This window comes from Rhinopithecus roxellana, chromosome 14, assembly GCF_007565055.1.
Source record: "Rhinopithecus roxellana isolate Shanxi Qingling chromosome 14, ASM756505v1, whole genome shotgun sequence".
NCBI lineage: Eukaryota > Metazoa > Chordata > Mammalia > Primates > Cercopithecidae > Rhinopithecus > Rhinopithecus roxellana.
This window is the reverse complement of record NC_044562.1, coordinates 64882429-64899407: the sequence shown is the minus strand read 5'-3', so window position 1 is coordinate 64899407 and position 16979 is coordinate 64882429. Positions and strand designations below refer to the sequence as shown.

The 16979-nt window shown below is 46.8% G+C and overlaps 1 protein-coding gene across 1 annotated transcript in view; it reads left to right on the top strand.

The window, feature by feature from the left end:
• MROH2A (maestro heat like repeat family member 2A) overlaps window positions 1-16979 on the top strand; it is a 66481-nt gene that overhangs the window by 35967 nt on the left and 13535 nt on the right. The window contains exons 23-30 of the mRNA XM_030916000.1: window positions 1073-1195; window positions 2158-2237; window positions 3922-4030; window positions 5177-5272; window positions 13866-13970; window positions 15094-15217; window positions 15746-15864; window positions 16410-16562. Of these exons, the coding sequence (XP_030771860.1) occupies window positions 1073-1195; window positions 2158-2237; window positions 3922-4030; window positions 5177-5272; window positions 13866-13970; window positions 15094-15217; window positions 15746-15864; window positions 16410-16562 (909 nt within the window). The remainder of the gene's footprint in view (window positions 1-1072; window positions 1196-2157; window positions 2238-3921; window positions 4031-5176; window positions 5273-13865; window positions 13971-15093; window positions 15218-15745; window positions 15865-16409; window positions 16563-16979) is intronic.

The following is a 16979-nucleotide window of genomic DNA, read 5'->3' as shown; positions in this document are numbered from 1 at the left end:
GTTTTTATTTTTTAAAACTGTGGCAAAATGCACATAGTTTACCATCATAACCATTTTTAAGAATGCGTATGGTTCAATGGCATGAGGTACATTCACGTTGTTGTGCAACTGTCACCGCCATCTGTCTCCAGAATTCTTCATTTTGCAAAACCAAAATCCTATATCCATTCAACGCCAACTCTCCATTCCCTTCTTCCCCTAGCCCTGGCAACGACCTTTACTCTTTCTGTCTGTGTGGCTTTGACTAGTCCAGGTACCTCATCTAAGTGCAATCATATGATAGTTGTCCTTGTATGTCTGGCTTATTTTGTTTATCATAATGTTCTCAAGGTTCATCCATGTAAAAGCAAGCATTTTCTCAATAACCTCTCCTGCCTCTATGGTGACACATAGGGCTCAGGGCCCCTGGTCACTGAAGGTGGCCCCTTAGCTGCTTTGCTGCCCTCAGGAGGCTTGGGAAGGTGGCATCCTCCGTGGTGTATTAGTTCGTTTTAATGCTGCTGCTAAAGGCATACCTGAAACTGGGAACAAAAAGAGGTTTACTTGGACTTAGAGTTCTACATGACTAGGGTGGCCTCAGAATCATGGTGGGAGACAAAAGGCACTTCTTACATGGCAGCAGCAAGAGAAAAATGAGGAAGAAGCCAAAGTGGAAACTCCTGAAAAACCCATCAGATCTTGTGAGACTTCTTTACTATCATGAGAAGAGCATGGGAGAGACCAGCCCCCATGATTCAATTACCTCCCCTGGGGTCCCTCCCACAATACATGGGAATTCTGGGAGATACAATTCAAGTTGAGATTTGAATGGGGACACAGCCAAACTATATCACGTGTGGACACAGGTGCTGCACCTCACCTCGGATCCCCGCCATGTGCCTGTGGCCCTGCCATGTGGCAGGTGCTCCATTCATGTGGTCAAAGGACAGAGTGAGGCCGCCCATCTCTCAGAGCATTCAACATTGAACCCTTTCTTCTGAGCAGAGGGAGTCCAGGAGCAGAGGCTGCATCTTGGGTTCTTCTGGGGCTGCTCACAAACGTTCTCTCCCTCCTTTCCCCCTTCTGGGCTCAGGACATCTGTCTCAAAATGGCCTTCATGAAGAGTGTTGTGCAGGTTACTAAGGCCATCAACAACATCAAGGACCTGGAGGACTTTCACTTTGCCCAGAAGACGACTCTTACCAGCATCATAGTGGTAAGCTGGATGAGGCACCTCCTTGGTCCTGGTCCTGGTTTTGGGGTCTAACTCCCTGTGGTGAGAGGTTTTCAAAGTTCCCGAGGGCATCTGCAGAGCTCTCTGAAGCCCTTCCCTGTCTTGGCTCTGCTTTGACCTAACTGTAGGAGTTCTGAGAATGATTTTTGTATCTGATAAAGGGTTTCACAGCCAGTCAACTGTTTGGAAACAGGGTGGCAGATTCTGGCTGTCTTGGGTCCTGCAGTGCCCAGGGCAGCTGGTTCAGGCCTGATAGACAGAGATTCCCTGGGCTGGCTTAGCTGTAGCTTTCCTGTGTCTCCGTGGGAGGGCCTTAGGAGCAGGGATCTGCTGGAAGCAGGACTTAGAGTGAAGCCCTGAAGGATGCACAGAAGGATGTAAGACAAAGAACATGTCCACTGTCCAAAGGCTGATGGAGCCTGTGGGGCCGCCAATGTCCTTGGTCCCCAGGCCTCCCTACTCATGTCATTGCCAATGCCTTGGCCCCTCAAAGCTGCTTGGGTTGTGCTGGAAGTGGCCCTGGAGGGACATGAGATTAGGTGGAACAGAAGGCAATGAGGAGGAAGTGGGATTTATTTGGCTCTCACTGGCCAGGAGCTTTGGATCTGTACTTTCACGCTAGCCTGGAGCAGCCCTGTAAATTGGGTTTCCAGGTCCTGTTTTACAGAGAAGGGAACTTGGGCTCAGGCAGAGGAAGTGCTGGCCCAGGGGCACACAGCAAGTAGATGAGCAACCTGAGCTAGGAGCCCAGGACCACTTTGGGCCCTACTCCCTCTCTGCTGCCTCCCCTAAGATGCCAAAAGCCAAATGGCCCTGAAAAGAACCAAAGAGATACAGGGTGTTAGACGTTTTGGGAAGTGCCAGGTCTTTCTCATGCTGACACTGGCGAGTGCTACTGCCATCATGGTCACCAAAAGCTACCACCCCCTGCTTGTGTTGGGCAGGCGGTCATTGAGGCAGAACTGACTGACAACCTGGTTTCTCCAGTGCGAGCCTTGGCAATGGAGGCCCTCTCACACCTGAGGTGAGCTGGGCCCCCACCCGCACCCCATCCCAAGGGGTGGGGAAAAGTTCAAGACCATTCCTGGTGCTCCTTCAGGGGTTGTGCCTCCTCTTTCCTCTCCTGCCTCTGTAGCAGGAGTCTCAGTTGGTGGCTCCCCAGGGCAATGGGCCAGCCTAGAAGATGGGGGTCAGCCTCAGCCACTCCTTTCTATAATTCTCAGCAGGATTTCAAGTTGGATTTATGGCACGTGGGTGGGCTGCTCTTCCATTGATTGGGGATATTTTGAGCAAAATAACAGTGATAACACTGAAGAGCATTGCAGGCATCCTTCAAGATGAGTCAGGCTTATCAATGAGTTGAAGGGCTCAGTCAACTATTTGTTGATACCATTGGTACAAAATGATCTAAAGCCCCAAGACTTGCCTTCCTGGAGATGCCAATCCACTGGTGGGGAGGGGGAAAGGGGAAGAAGTTATGGATTTATAAAATTAGTATTTAAAGAGGTTGGCTCATCTCTAAGAATACCTCCTCGATAGGGGAAGATTCATTACTTAGGCTCACAGCAGAACTATCTGATGCTTTAAGCTGCATCAAACAGGCAGATTTTAAAATAAATGTCATGAACATCAACTAAGCACAATTATATGCTGAGTACTAAAGGGACACAGATACATAAGACCTAGTCCAGCCTTTTAAGGACTTAGAGATAAGACAGACACATACAAACAGACTTATAGGTCAACGCCGACTAATAGGACTGTGTTTGCAGATAAACCCCCCCACACACCAACAAAAAATATCTGAGCACAAAAAAAAGGGGCTACTAACAAAATGCAACTCAGTTTATACAAAAGGAGCTATCAAAAGGCTTGGTGCAGAGTTGGCATTTGGCTTTTGACCTGGGCTTAGGCAGATGCCTGGACTTGGGGCTTCCTAGGAGAGTGCAATACAAGACACTTTGGGGGAATAGGAGTTTAAAGTAGGATGGTGGCTCTCAACTCTGGGGGCACAATAGAACTCATGGGGAACTTTTAACAGTATGGATATCCAGGTCCCACTCCAGATCCTGGGGCTTGGACATGGTCCCTGGGGGTCCTTAAAAAATCCTCGAGGTGTCTTTAATATGCATCAAGCTTGAGAATTATTGATGAAGGGGCTAGAAGGAGAATGAGCTAGCATGCACCAATCGCTAGCAACTACCTCTAGAGGGTTTATTCAAACACAGATGGCTGCAGTCCACCCCTAGAATTTTTGATTCAGCAGGTCTTGGTTGGGGCCATAGAATTTGTGTTTCTCATAAACTCCAAGATGAAGCTGCTGCTGCCGCAGTGGTGGTGGTCCAAGCATTACATGTGAAAGCCCCTGGACTAGCACCAGCCTGGGAGGTCAGATTCCATGGTTGTAGTTGGCAAGGAGCAATGGAATGTTTCTGAGCAGATTAACAGGTTCGGAGTAGGCAACAGCAGATAGGAGAGATGGCCTTGAACCCCTGCATCTCCCCTTCAATCACAGGCAAGAGTCACTGGACACTGGTTACTGGTCAGAGCCAGGGCCCCTGGGGAGGGATGCTTGCCAGAGCCTCCAACTGGAGAAGTTGGCCTCTTCCTCTTCTACGACATGTTTCTGTGTCCAGATTGGGCAGTGGGGCAGCAGAAACTCAACTCCCCAGTGACTCTTCCTCTCTTGTCACTGCTTCTTTCCCCAGCAAGCTGAAGCCTTTCTACTCCACAGAAGAAAACAGTGAGCTAATGGATATCAGCATACATTCTATAATTTCTCTCCAACTCCCAGGAGAGGACAATGAGTCCATTAAGGTAGGTCCCTCTGGGATGCCTCATTTGCTGGGTCAGGACCTGGAAATTAACATTAACATGGGCCATGCTGAGAGTCCACCTTCCTGAACCACCCTCGAGTGTTTAGAGGCAACAGAGTGTAACGAGCTCTATCAGCAAATGTAAGGTAATGCTAGCTGTTGAAACAGATAAACCCTGAAATCTTAGTGGATTAACAACATAAAAGTTTATTTATTACCCAAGTCAAGTCAAGCCCAGTTGTCAATGGGATTGGAAATGGAGCTGCTTTGTGCAATTATTCAGGAACCCAGGCTGGCGGAGACCTCCTGCCTATTCTCAGTGCGTGAATCCCAAGGTCCCAATCAATGGGTATTGATACCCAGCCTAAAGAGAAGGAAGAGAAAGTCTAGGGAAGGCTTGAGAGCCATTTTGCCCTCCTTCTGTTGGCTGAAACACAGTCACATAGCTCCACCCATGCAAGGAGTCCTGGGAAATGTAGTCCCTGATGGGATGGCTGTTTCCCTGACAACACTGTGGAAAACGAGAAGGAATCTTTTGTGGACGGGTAGCCATCCCTGCCTCAAGGGACTGGCCCTGGATGAAGAATCAGAACTGGGCTCCAGGAGTTCAGTATCCTGCTTTGTAAAGTGAATTCCTCTTTTTTTTTTTTTTTTTTTTTTTTTTTTTTTTTTTTTTTTTTTGAGACAGAGTCTCGCTCTGTGGCCCAGGCGGGAGTGCAGTGGCCGGATCTCAGCTCACTGCAAGCTCCGCCTCCCGGGTTCATGCCATTCTACTGCCTCAGCCTCCCGAGTAGCTGGGACTACAGGCGCCGGCCACCTCACTCGGCTAGTTTTTGTATTTTTTTTTTTAGTAGAGACGGGGTTTCACCATGTTAGCCAGGATGGTCTCGATCTCCTGACCTCGTGATCCGCCCGCCTCGGCCTCCCAAAGTGCTGGGATTACAGGCTTGAGCCACTGCGCCCGGCCAAGTGAATTCCCTTAAATGGTTGTCTTGTACTTCACTAGAGAAAATGAGTGTCAAGAGCTCAGACTGAGCAGAAGTTAGTGGATGACTGCCAGACCCCTCCCTGGCATGGACTCCCTGCAGGGAGGGGGGTTGTGGGTGCCCCTCATTGCCGCCTATCTCTCTCTCCCTCTTGGCTGTAGACCCTGTATGCAAATGCCCTGAGCTCCCTGGAGCGGCTGATGGACAGCCTCCTGCAGAGGCAGCTGGACCCCAGGGGGCTGCAGGAGATGGTGCAGGTGAGTTGCCTGGCAGCAGGCCAGAGCCAGAGATAGCCACTCCTCCCCAGCAGCTGGCCTGAGGGCCAGACTGTGGGGAACAGCGGAGTACATGAAACATTGTTTTCGTGATTTCATTTTTATAAAATTCCAGATTTGCTAAAAATTTGCAAGGATAGTGCAAAGATGCTCTTCATGCAGATTCACAGTTCTTAATACTTTGTCACATTTTCTTTCTCAGTTTTCTTCTGTCTCCTTCCACACACACATACATCTTTTGAACCATGGATAGCTGCAGACATCCAAAGTAACACTACTCTCTTATATAACAACAGTGCCATGATCAAATTCAAGACATTTAATGCCGACACAATACATGTATTAAAACTGATGGCCCATACTCAAATTTCACAAACTGCCCCAATAATGTCCTTTAGAGCTGTTTTCTCCTTGATCCAGGATCCAGTCCAGATTAGGCACTGCATCTACCCATCAGGTCTCTTTGTTCTCCTTTCGTCTGGAACAGCTTCACAGTCCTTCTTTGTCCTTCATTACCTTGGCACTTTTGAAGGGTACTTGTTAGGTTTTTAAAAATTGGGTTATTTGCTTTCTTTTTATGGAAACTTTTACAGGTTTTACAGATTCTGGATACAACCCAACAGATAACGCGATTTGCAAATATTTTCTCCCAGCCTGTGGCCTTTTTATTGATTTCCCAATATTTTTTTGTTTGTTTTTTTGAGATGGAGTGTCGCTCTGTTGCCCAGGCTGGAGCACAGTGGTGCTATCTTGGCTCACTGCAAGTTCTACCTCCCAGGTTCATGCCGTTCTCCTGCCTCAGCCTCCCTAGTAGCTGGGACTACAGGCACCCGCCACCAAGCCTGGCTAATTTTTTTGTATTTTTTAGTAGAGACGGGGTTTCACCGTGTTAGCCAGGATGGTCTCAAACTCCTGACCTCGTGATCCGCCCGCCTCAGCCTCCCAAAGTGCTGGGATTACAGGCATGAGCCACCGCGCCCAGCCAGTTTCCCAGTATCTTTTAATGAGCAGAAGTTGTTGTTTTTTTTTCTTTCTTTCTTTTTTTTATTATACTTTAAGTTCTAGGGTACATGTGCATAATGTGCAGGTATGTTACATATGTACACTTGTGCCATGTTGGTGTGCTGCACCCATCAACTCGTCAGCACCCATCAACTCGTCATTTACATCAGGTATAACTCCCAATGCAATCCGTCCCCCCTCCCCCATCCCCGTGATAGGCCCCGGTGTGTGATGTTCCCCTTCCCGAGTCCAGGTGATCTCATTGTTCAGTTCCCACCTATGAGTGAGAACACGCGGTGTTTGGTTTTCTGTTCTTGTGATAGTTTGCTGAGAATGATGGTTTCCAGCTACATCCGTGTCCCTACAAAGGACTCAAACTCATCCTTTTTTATGGCTGCATAGTATTCCATGGTGTATATGTGCCACATTTTCTTAATCCAGTCTGTCACTGCTGGACATTTGGGTTGATTCCAAGTCTTTGCTATTGTGAATCGTGCCGCAATAAACATACGTGTGCATGTGTCTTTATAGCAGCATGATTTATAATCCTTTGGGTATATACCCAGTAATGGGATGGCTGGGTCATATGGTACTTCTAGTTCTAGATCCTTGAGGAATCGCCATACTGTTTTCCATAATGGTTGAACTAGTTTACAATCCCACCAACAGTGTAAAAGTGTTCCTATTTCTCCACATCCTCTCCAGCACCTGTTGTTTCCTGACTTCTGAATGATTGCCATTCTAACTGGTGTGAGATGGTATCTCATTGTGGTTTTGATTTGCATTTCTCTGATGGCCAGTGATGCTGAGCATTTTTTCATGTGTCTGTTGGCTGTATGAATGTCTTCTTTTGAGAAATGTCTATTCATATCCTTTGCCCACTTTTTGATGGGGTTGTTTTTTTCTTGTAAATTTGTTTGAGTTATTTGTAGGTTCTGTATATTAGCCCTTTGTCAGATGAGTAGATTGCAAAAATTTTTTCCCATTCTGTAGGTTGCCTGTTCACTCTGATGGTAGTTTCTTTTGCTGTGCAGAAGCTCTTTAGTCTAATTAGATTCCATTTGTCAATTTTGGCTTTTGTTGCCGTTGCTTTTGGTGTTTTAGACATGAAGTCCTTGCCCGTGCCTATGTCCTGAATGGTATTCCCTAGGTTTTCTTCTAGGGTTTTTATGGTATTAGGTCTAACATTTAAGTCTCTAATCCATCTTGAATTAATTTTCGTATAAGGAGTAAGGAAAGGATCCAGTTTCAGCTTTCTACTTATGGCTAGCCAATTTTCCAAGCACCATTTATTAAATAGGGAATCCTTTCCCCATTTCTTGTTTTTCTCAGGTTTATCAAAGATCAGATGGCTGTAGATGTGTGGTATTATTTCTGAGGACTCTGTTCTGTTCCATTGGTCTATATCTCTGTTTTGGTACCAGTACCATGCTGTTTTGGTTACTGTAGCCTTGTAGTATAGTTTGAAGTCAGGTGGTGTAATGCCTCCAGCTGTGTTCTTTTGACTTAGGATTGTCTTGGCAATGCGGGCTCTTTTTTGGTTCCATATGAACTTTAAAGCAGTTTTTTCTAATTCTGTGAAGAAACTCATTGGTAGCTTGATGGGGATGGCATTGAATCTATAAATTACCTTGAGCAGTATGGCCATTTTCATGATATTGATTCTTCCTATCCATGAGCATGGCATGTTCTTCCATTTGTTTGTGTCCTCTTTTATTTCACTGAGCAGTGGTTTGTAGTTCTCCTTGAAGAGGTCCTTTACATCCCTTGTAAGTTGGATTCCTAGGTATTTTATTCTCTTTGAAGCAATTGTGAATGGAAGTTCATTCCTGATTTGGTGCTCTGTTTGTCTGTTACTGGTGTATAAGAATGCTTGTGATTTTTGCACATTAATTTTGTATCCTGAGACTTTGCTGAAGTTGCTTATCAGCTTAAGGAGATTTTGGGCTGAGACAATGGCGTTTTCTAAATATACAATCATGTCATCTGCAAACAGGGACAATTTGACTTCTTCTTTTCCTAACTGTATACCCTTGATTTCTTTCTCTTGCCTGATTGCCCTAGCCAGAACTTCCAACACTATGTTGAATAGGAGTGGTGAAAGAGGGCATCCCTGTCTTGTGCCAGTTTTCAAAGGGAATTTTTCCAGTTTTTGCCCATTCAGTATGATATTGGCTGTGGGTTTGTCATAAATCGCTCTTATTATTTTGAGATACGTCCCATCAATACCGAATTTATTGAGCGTTTTTAGCATGAAGGGCTGTTGAATTTTGTCAAAGGCCTTTTCTGCATCTATTGAGATAATCATGTGGTTTTTGTCTTTGGTTCTGTTTATATGCTGGATTACGTTTATTGATTTGCGTATATTGAACCAGCCTTGCATCCCAGGGATGAAGCCCACTTGATCATGGTGGATAAGCTTTTTGATGTGCTGCTGGATCCGGTTTGCCAGTATTTTATTGAGGATTTTTGCATCGATGTTCATCAGGGATATTGGTCGAAAATTCTCTTTTTTTGTTGTGTCTCTGCCAGGTTTTGGTATCAGGATGATGTTGGCCTCATAAAATGAGTTAGGGAGGATTCCCTCTTTTTCTATTGATTGGAATAGTTTCAGAAGGAATGGTACCAGCTCCTCCTTGTACCTCTGGTAGAACTCAGCTGTGAATCCATCTGGTTCTGGACTTTTTTTGGTTGGAAGGCTATTAATTATTGCCTCAATTTCAGAGCCTGCTATTGGTCTATTCAGGGATTCAGCTTCTTCCTGGTTTAGTCTTGGGAGAGTGTAAGTGTCCAGGAAATTATCCATTTCTTCTAGATTTTCTAGCTTATTTGCGTAGAGGTGTTTATAGTATTCTCTGATGGTAGTTTGTATTTCTGTGGGGTCGGTGGTGATATCCCCTTTATCATTTTTTATTGCGTCTATTTGATTCTTCTCTCTTTTCTTCTTTATTAGTCTTGCTAGCGGTCGATCAATTTTGTTGATCTTTTCAAAAAACCAACTCCTGGATTCATTGATTTTTTGGAGGGTTTTTTGTGTCTCTATCTCCTTCAGTTCTGCTCTGATCCTAGTTATTTCTTGCCTTCTGCTAGCTTTTGAATGTGTTTGCTCTTGCTTCTCTAGTTCTTTTAATTGTGATGTTAGAGTGTCAATTTTAGATCTTTCCAGCTGTCTCTTGTGGGCATTTAGTGCTATAAATTTCCCTCTCCACACTGCTTTAAATGTGTCCCAGAGATTCTGGTATGTTGTATCTTTGTTCTCATTGGTTTTAAAGAACATCTTTATTTCTGCCTTCATTTCGTTATGTACCCAGTAGTCATTCAGGAGCAGGTTATTCAGTTTCCATGTAGTTGAGTGGTTTTGATTGAGTTTCTTAGTCCTGAGTTCTAGTTTGATTGCACTGTGGTCTGAGAGACAGTTTGTTATAATTTCTGTTTTTGTACATTTGCTGAGGAGTGCTTTACTTCCAATTATGTGGTCAATTTTGGAATAAGTGTGATGTGGCGCTGAGAAGAATGAATATTCTGTTGATTTGGGGTGGAGAGTTCTGTCGATGTCTATTAGGTCTGCTTGCTGCAGAGATGAGTTCAATTCCTGTATATCCTTGTTAACTTTCTGTCTCATTGATCTGTCTAATGTTGGCAGTGGGGTGTTGAAGTCTCCCATTATTATTGTATGGGAGTCTAAGTCCCTTTGTAAGTCTCTAAGGACTTGCTTTATGAATCTGAGTGCTCCTGTATTGGGTGCATATATATTTAGGATAGTTAGCTCTTCCTGTTGAATTGATCCCTTTACCATTATGTAATGGCCTTCTTTGTCTCTTTTGATCTTTGATGGTTTAAAGTCTGTTTTATCAGAGACTAGGATTGCAACCCCTGCTTTTTTTTGTTCTCCATTTGCTTGGTAGATCTTCCTCCATCCTTTTATTTTGAGCCTATGTATGTCTCTGCATGTGAGATGGGTCTCCTGAATACACAGACTGATGGGTCTTGACTCTTTATCCAGTTTGCCAGTCTGTGTCTTTTAATTGGAGCATTTAGTCCATTTACATTTAAGGTTAATATTGTTATGTGTGAACTTGATCCTGCCATTATGATATTAACTGGTTATTTTGCTCGTTAGTTGATGCAGTTTCTTCCTAGCCTCGATGGTCTTTACAATTTGGCATGTTTTTGCAATGGCTGGTACCAGTTGTTCCTTTCCATGTTTAGGGCTTCCTTCAGGGTCTCTTGTAAGGCAGGCCTGGTGGTGACAAAATCTCTAAGCATTTGCTTATCTGTAAAGGATTTTATTTCTCCTTCACTGATGAAACTTAGTTTGGCTGGATATGAAATTCTGGGTTTAAAATTATTTTCTTGAAGAATGTTGAATATTGGCCCCCACTGTCTTCTGGCTTGTAGAGTTTCTGCCAAGAGATCTGCTGTTAGTCTGATGGGCTTCCCTTTGTGGGTAACCCGACCTTTCTCTCTGGCTGCCCTTAAGATTTTTTCCTTCATTTCAACTTTGGTGAATCTGGCAATTATGTGTCTTGGAGTTGCTCTTCTCGAGGAGTATCTTTGTGGTGTTCTCTGTATTTCCTGAATTTGAATGTTGGCCTGCCCTACTAGGTTGGGGAAGTTCTCCTGGATGATATCCTGAAGAGTGTTTTCCTACTTGGTTCCATTTTCCCCCTTACTTTCAGGCACCCCAATCAGATGTAGATTTGGTCTTTTTACATAATCCCATACTTCTTGCAGGCTTTGTTCATTTCTTTTCCTTCTTTTTTCTTTAGGTTTCTCTTCTCGCTTCATTTCATTCATTTGATCCTCAATCGCTGATACTCTTTCTTCCAGTTGATCGAGTCGGTTACTGAAGCTAGTGCATCTGTCACGTATTTCTCGTGTCATGGTTTTCATCTCTGTCAATTCCTTTATGACCTTCTCTGCATTAATTATTCTGGTTATCAATTCTTCCACTTTTTTCAAGATTTTTAGTTTCTTTGCGCTGGGTACGTAACTCCTCCTTTAGCTCTGAGAAGTTTGATGGACTGAAGCCTTCTTCTCTCATTTCGTCAAAGTCATTCTCTGACCAGCTTTGATCCATTGCTGGCGATGAGCTGTGTTCCTTTGCAGGGGGAGATGCGCTCTTATTCTTTGAATTTCCAGCTTTTCTGCCCTGCTTCTTCAGCATCTTTGTGGTTTTATCTGCTTCTGGTCTTTGATGATGGTGACGTACTGATGGGGTTTTGGTATAGGTGTCCTTCCTGTTTGTTAGTTTTCCTTCTAACAGTCAGGACCCTCAGCTGTAGGTCTGTTGGAGATTGCTTGAGGTCCACTCCAGACCCTGTTTGCCTGGGTATCAGCAGCAGAGGCTGCAGAAGATAGAATATTGCTGAACAGCAAGTGTACCTGTCTGATTCTTGCTTTGGAAGCTTCCTCTCAGGGGTGTACTCCACCGTGTGAGGTGTGGGGTGTCCCTAGTGGAGGATGTCTCCCAGTTAGGCTACTCAGGGGTCAGGGACCCACTTGAGCAGGCAGTCTGTCCGTTCTCAGATCTCAACCTCCGTGTTGGGAGATCCACTGCTTTCTTCAAAGCTGTCAGACAGAGTCGTTTGCGTCTGCAGAGGTTTCTGCTGCTTTTTTATTTGTTTGTTTAGCTGTGCCCTGTCCCCAGAGGTGGAGTCTACAGAGACTGGCAGGCCTCCTTGAGCTGCTGTGAGCTCCACCCAGTTCGATCTTCCCAGGGCTTTGTTTACCTACTTAAGCCTCAGCAATGGTGGGTGCCCCTCCCCCAGCCTCACTGCTGCCTTGCAGTTAGAATGCAGACTGCTGTGCTAGCAATAAGGAAGGCTTTGTGGGCGTGGGACCCTCCCGGCCAGGTGTGGGATATAATCTCCTGGTGTGCCCGTTTGCTTAAAGCGCAGTATTGGGGTGGGAGTTACCCGATTTTCCAGGTGTTGTGTGTCTCAGTTCTCCTGGCTAGGAAAAGGGATTCCCTTCCCCCTTGCGCTTCCCAGGTGAGGCGATGCCTCGCCCTGCTTCAGCTCTTGCTGGTCGGGCTGCAACAGCTGACCATCATCGATTGTCCGGCACTCCCTAGTGAGATAAACCCAGTACCTCAGATGAAAATGCAGAAATCACCTGTCTTCTGAGTCGCTCGCGCTGGGAGCTGGAGACTGGAGCTGTTCCTATTCAGCCATCTTGCTCCGCCCTCTCTGAGCAGAAGTTTATAGTTTCGACGAAGTCTAATTTATCTTTTTTCTTTTATGGATCATGCTTTTAGTGTCAAATCTATCTAAGAAATCTTCCAAAGATTTTCTCCTATGTTTTCTTCCAGAAGTTTTGTATTTTCAGGTTTTATGATTAGGTCTATGATATATTTTGAGTTAATTTTTGTATGGTCTGAGGTACAGGTCAAAGTTTATTTTAATTTTTTGCCCATGGATAGCCAACTCTTTTAGCACACTTTGTTGAAAGGACTGCCCTTTTTCCTTTGAATTAGCTATGCGCCTTTGTTGAAAATCAAGGGCTCTGTATATGTGGGTCTATTTCTGGACATTTATTTGGCTTTATCAACGTGTTTGTCTATGGTACACCAATACCACACTGTCTTGATTACTGTAATATTATAACAAGCCTTAAAATCTGGATCAGATAGTGTAAGTCCTTAGATTTTTTTTTTTTTTTTTTTTTTTTGGCTGCATCTTACAGGTTTTGATACATTGTGTTTTAATTTTATTTCAGTTCAAAACGTTTTAAATTTCCCTTATGATTTCTTCTTTGATCTGCAAATTATTTAGAAATTTTCAAATATTTGGGGGTTTCCCAGAATCTTTCTGGTTTGGATTCCTAATTTAACTGCATTGTCGTTTGATGACATACTTAAATCCCATATTTTAAATCCTTTTAAATTGAGTGAGATTTATTTTGTTGCCCAGATACCATCTATCTTGGTAAATATTTCATGTGTATTTGAAAAATATTCTGCTGTTGTTTAGTGTTTCAAAATGTCTTTTAGGCCAAGTGGATTCGTTATTTTTCAGGTTTTCTATCTCCTTTTGATTTTCTGTCTTTTTGTTCTATCAATTATTGAGAAAGAGGCACTGAAATTTCTAACAGTGTGAACTTGTTTATTTCCTCTTTCGGTTCTTTCATTTTTTGCTGCATGTATTATTTAGCTATGTTATTAGGTGCATAGACATTTAGGATTGTTATGTCTGGTTGATGAACCGACCCTTATTGTGATGACATGATCCTGTTTATGGTAATGTGATTTGCTCTACAATGAACTTTTCTGTCAGAATGGCCTCTGGAGCCATCTGGAGTACCTGGTGGGCTGTGCTCCTGGCCCTTCATTATAGGCAGACATTTGGAGCCAGGCCAAATGCAACAGCCAAGCACCATCCTGGTGAGAATGCTGGTGCTGCTCTTTGCCTGCCTACAGCCTCATCTCCCTTCACAATGGGGCCTGTCTAGAACCACAAGGAAACACTGAAAGTCAATCTGAGTGGGAGGGTGAGGCGGGCAAAAGCTGGCCAGGAGAGGGCTGGCCCCAAGATTTTAACACCCACTTTGGTGTTCTGGGCTCTACCCATAGCTCCTGGAAAAGTGGATCTTGTCGGAGAAAGAATGGGAGCGGGAAAAGGCCATGAACCTCCATCTCTATCTCATGCGGATCTATGTCCAAAGCACTGCTGTCTGCGTGAGTCCAGGAATCCCCAACCCCCAGCCTGCTGCTCCGACATGCACAGAAAAATTCCTATCTCTATCTGGAAGATGAGGGAACACTTACGAAATCAAGTTCTGTTCCCAGAGGGTCCCTTGAGAGAGGCTGCGATGACCTAGCACCCTGGGCTGGGTCAGGGAGGGAAAAGGTGGGATTGTGGTTGGCAGAGCTCCAGGATTTGTGGGTCCTATGGCTTCTGTAGTGGTGAGGGCCCTTTTTAAGCAAAAAGATACATAGTTATGAACCCCACATTGGTTAGGAAAGTGAATATTTACTTTGAGAAAATCAAGCACTGCTAAATCACAAATTTTGCAAAGCTTGACAAGTACCGCAACCCTTACAATGTCTAGAACGATGTAGTGTTTTTACTGATTGACCATCTGACGCAGCCTGATGAGACTTAATTTTCTACATTTTTTGGCTCCATGCTGTTTGCTGTCTTGTCCTCAGGATGGCTGTGGCAGGAAGACCATGGTGTCAGGATCTGGGGTGCAGGGATGGGTGTCTGGTCTTAGGAGGTGCAGGGAAAGAAGTGGGCTGGGCAGGACCCTGGTCCTGGGCACCTGGATGGAGGTGGGGATGAAGGCTCAGCACAGTGAGGCAGGGGCCAAGACCAACACTCAGCAACATGTGAGGCCAGAGGCTGTGTGGAGGGCTTCACCTGGGCTCTCATGACATTCCCTGCAAGAGGAGGTGCCACCATCGTCTCCACTGTGCAGACAGGAACCATGAGACTGACAGGACGAGTACCCTGCCTGGGCCGCTCAGCTAGTGAGCAGGAAGCTCTGATTTGATCCCCAGGGTTTGTTACAGGAACAACTGGGCCCAAGTTCAGAGCCGTGAACTGAGCAGAGCTGAGTCGGAGGGAGTCCTGAGCTGGGGCGCGCAGATCCAGGCCGCTCAGCTTCCAGGGACCCAGCTGTGGGCAGGGGAGGCTGGTGTTTGGGCGGGGGACAGGCAGTGGCACCCTCCCCTTCCCCAAATGGATGTTTTCAGAGCAGGGTTTGCCCTCTCAAGTCGCACTTTACGCTGCCCCTGGGCAGCAACAGGTGTGCATGAGAGCACAGAGGTGTGAGCCCCATGGTCTCCTGTCCCTCAGATCCCCCTAAAGCTGGGGCAGTTTGGCACAATGGTCGGACTCATCGCCCCGTGTACCTGTGATGCCCATCAAAGAACCCGTATGGCCTCGATGAATGTCCTGTCCAGCCTGCTAGATCTTCACGGTATGAGAGGGCAGGACATGAGGACCAGCCCCTCTGGGAGGGAGAGAGGGCTGACTCCAGGAGTGTGCACTGACTGTGGCCAGCCCCGGAGGGAAGCGTGGCCTCTGTGCAGGCAGGCATGGAGACAAAGGTGACCATCAGAGGGAGCAGTGAGGGGAGAGTTCACCAGCAGGCCGTGAAAGCTTCCAGAAGGAAAGGTGCATGGCCCAGATTGACCCCAGAGGGCAAGTGCTGGGCACTGAGAGAGGGCCTGGCTGGGAGAAAGTCAGCTCCCAGATGCCAAGTATGTGACAGAGCTGGCCTGAGCTGAGTTTAAGGGCGAGCAGGCCTCTGAGCTGGGTGGAGCGGTGGTGCGGGCAGAGGCCGCCACAGGGAAGGACCAGTGAGAGCAAAGGTCAGAACTCCTGGGACGTTCATATGCTGGAGGGTGGCTCAGGCCTGCAAAGCCAGGGCAGGAGGTAGCCACGAAGTGGAGGTGGCCAGGCCCTTTGTCCCTGCTGGTCATTTCTGAAGTTGTATTCCCAACAGCAAGCCAGACCTGCTCCTTGTGGGGCCCTTCCAAGGAGAAGGAGCTTGAGAAATGTAAGGGGGACCTCCAGAGCACAGACATGGAGAAGATCTTCCGTGCATCCTCCAGAATCGCCAAGGTGACAGCTGGGGAGCCTGCCTCGGCTGCCAGGCTGGTCTCGTGGCCCTTGGCCGTCTCTTAGGGAGGGGGGCCTTCCCGGGCTGGTGGCACAGCCCAAGTTCTCTGGGGTCTCAGCTTCCACGGCTTTTGGCCCAACTCCTGCCCTGTGTGTTGAAAGGGCCTGCAGTATGTCAGGTCCCTACTGTGTCTCTGGCACACAGTAGGTGCTTAATCTGCTTTGCTGTCTTCTCCCTGTCTCTGTGATGTGCCACACTGGGTGCAAAGGGCCATGGGAATGATCTGGACAGGCCCTGCACATGGTGTGGGCACGTGGGCAGGCTCATGGCACAGTGATGAATGGAAGTGTCTGGAGCCACCCAAACAGGGGCTGGGGACTTCAGGGGACCAGGACCCTTCTGGCTCAGCCTAGGAGGAGGCCATGGCCATGGTCTGAGAGAGGATGGGAGCCTGGAGTGGGGCCATGGGGTGGGACAGGGGAGGAGGGAGTGTCAGCAGTCATGGAGTGGCAGGGGAGGGCAGGGGAGTCACCCGCTCTGCTCCTAGGTGGTCTGCACGGAGTTTAACTGCGATGAGGTGGTCTCGCTCATCCAGAAGCTCTGCGAGAACATTGGGGCCATGGACCTGCAGCACGACAAGGCCTCTGTCACCTGGATAGGCTCTTTCCTCCAGATGCGGGCCAAGGAGCTGGAGGACAAGGTGGCAGAGCCGCGGCAGGGCCAGCAGAGAGTGGGGCTGGGGCTGCCCGGTGTGCCCGGATGAGAGGGAAGGATGGGGGCCTCACCAGCACTCACTGAGAATGCCTCCCCCAACCCCTGGCTGCTAAAGAGGACGAGGAAACAGAGTTCTAGAACCAGAAAGAAGCGTGTTGAAGGTAGCCTCATTAGTTAAGTGCCCGCCGACCTGGAGGTCAAGGCTTTCCTCCCCGGAGCACACCACCTCCTGCACTGAAATCTTGCGAAAATTAATTTGAGGCAGAGACCAGAGGATGCACTAGAGAGGGTGCTGGGCGTTAACCTGCCCATTGTCCAAATGGGCCACAGCCCTGGAGCAGGGACATGTCATGGGGTTAGTGCAGGAGACCATGGGGGCCTGGGCTGCCCCCTGGTGATGCCC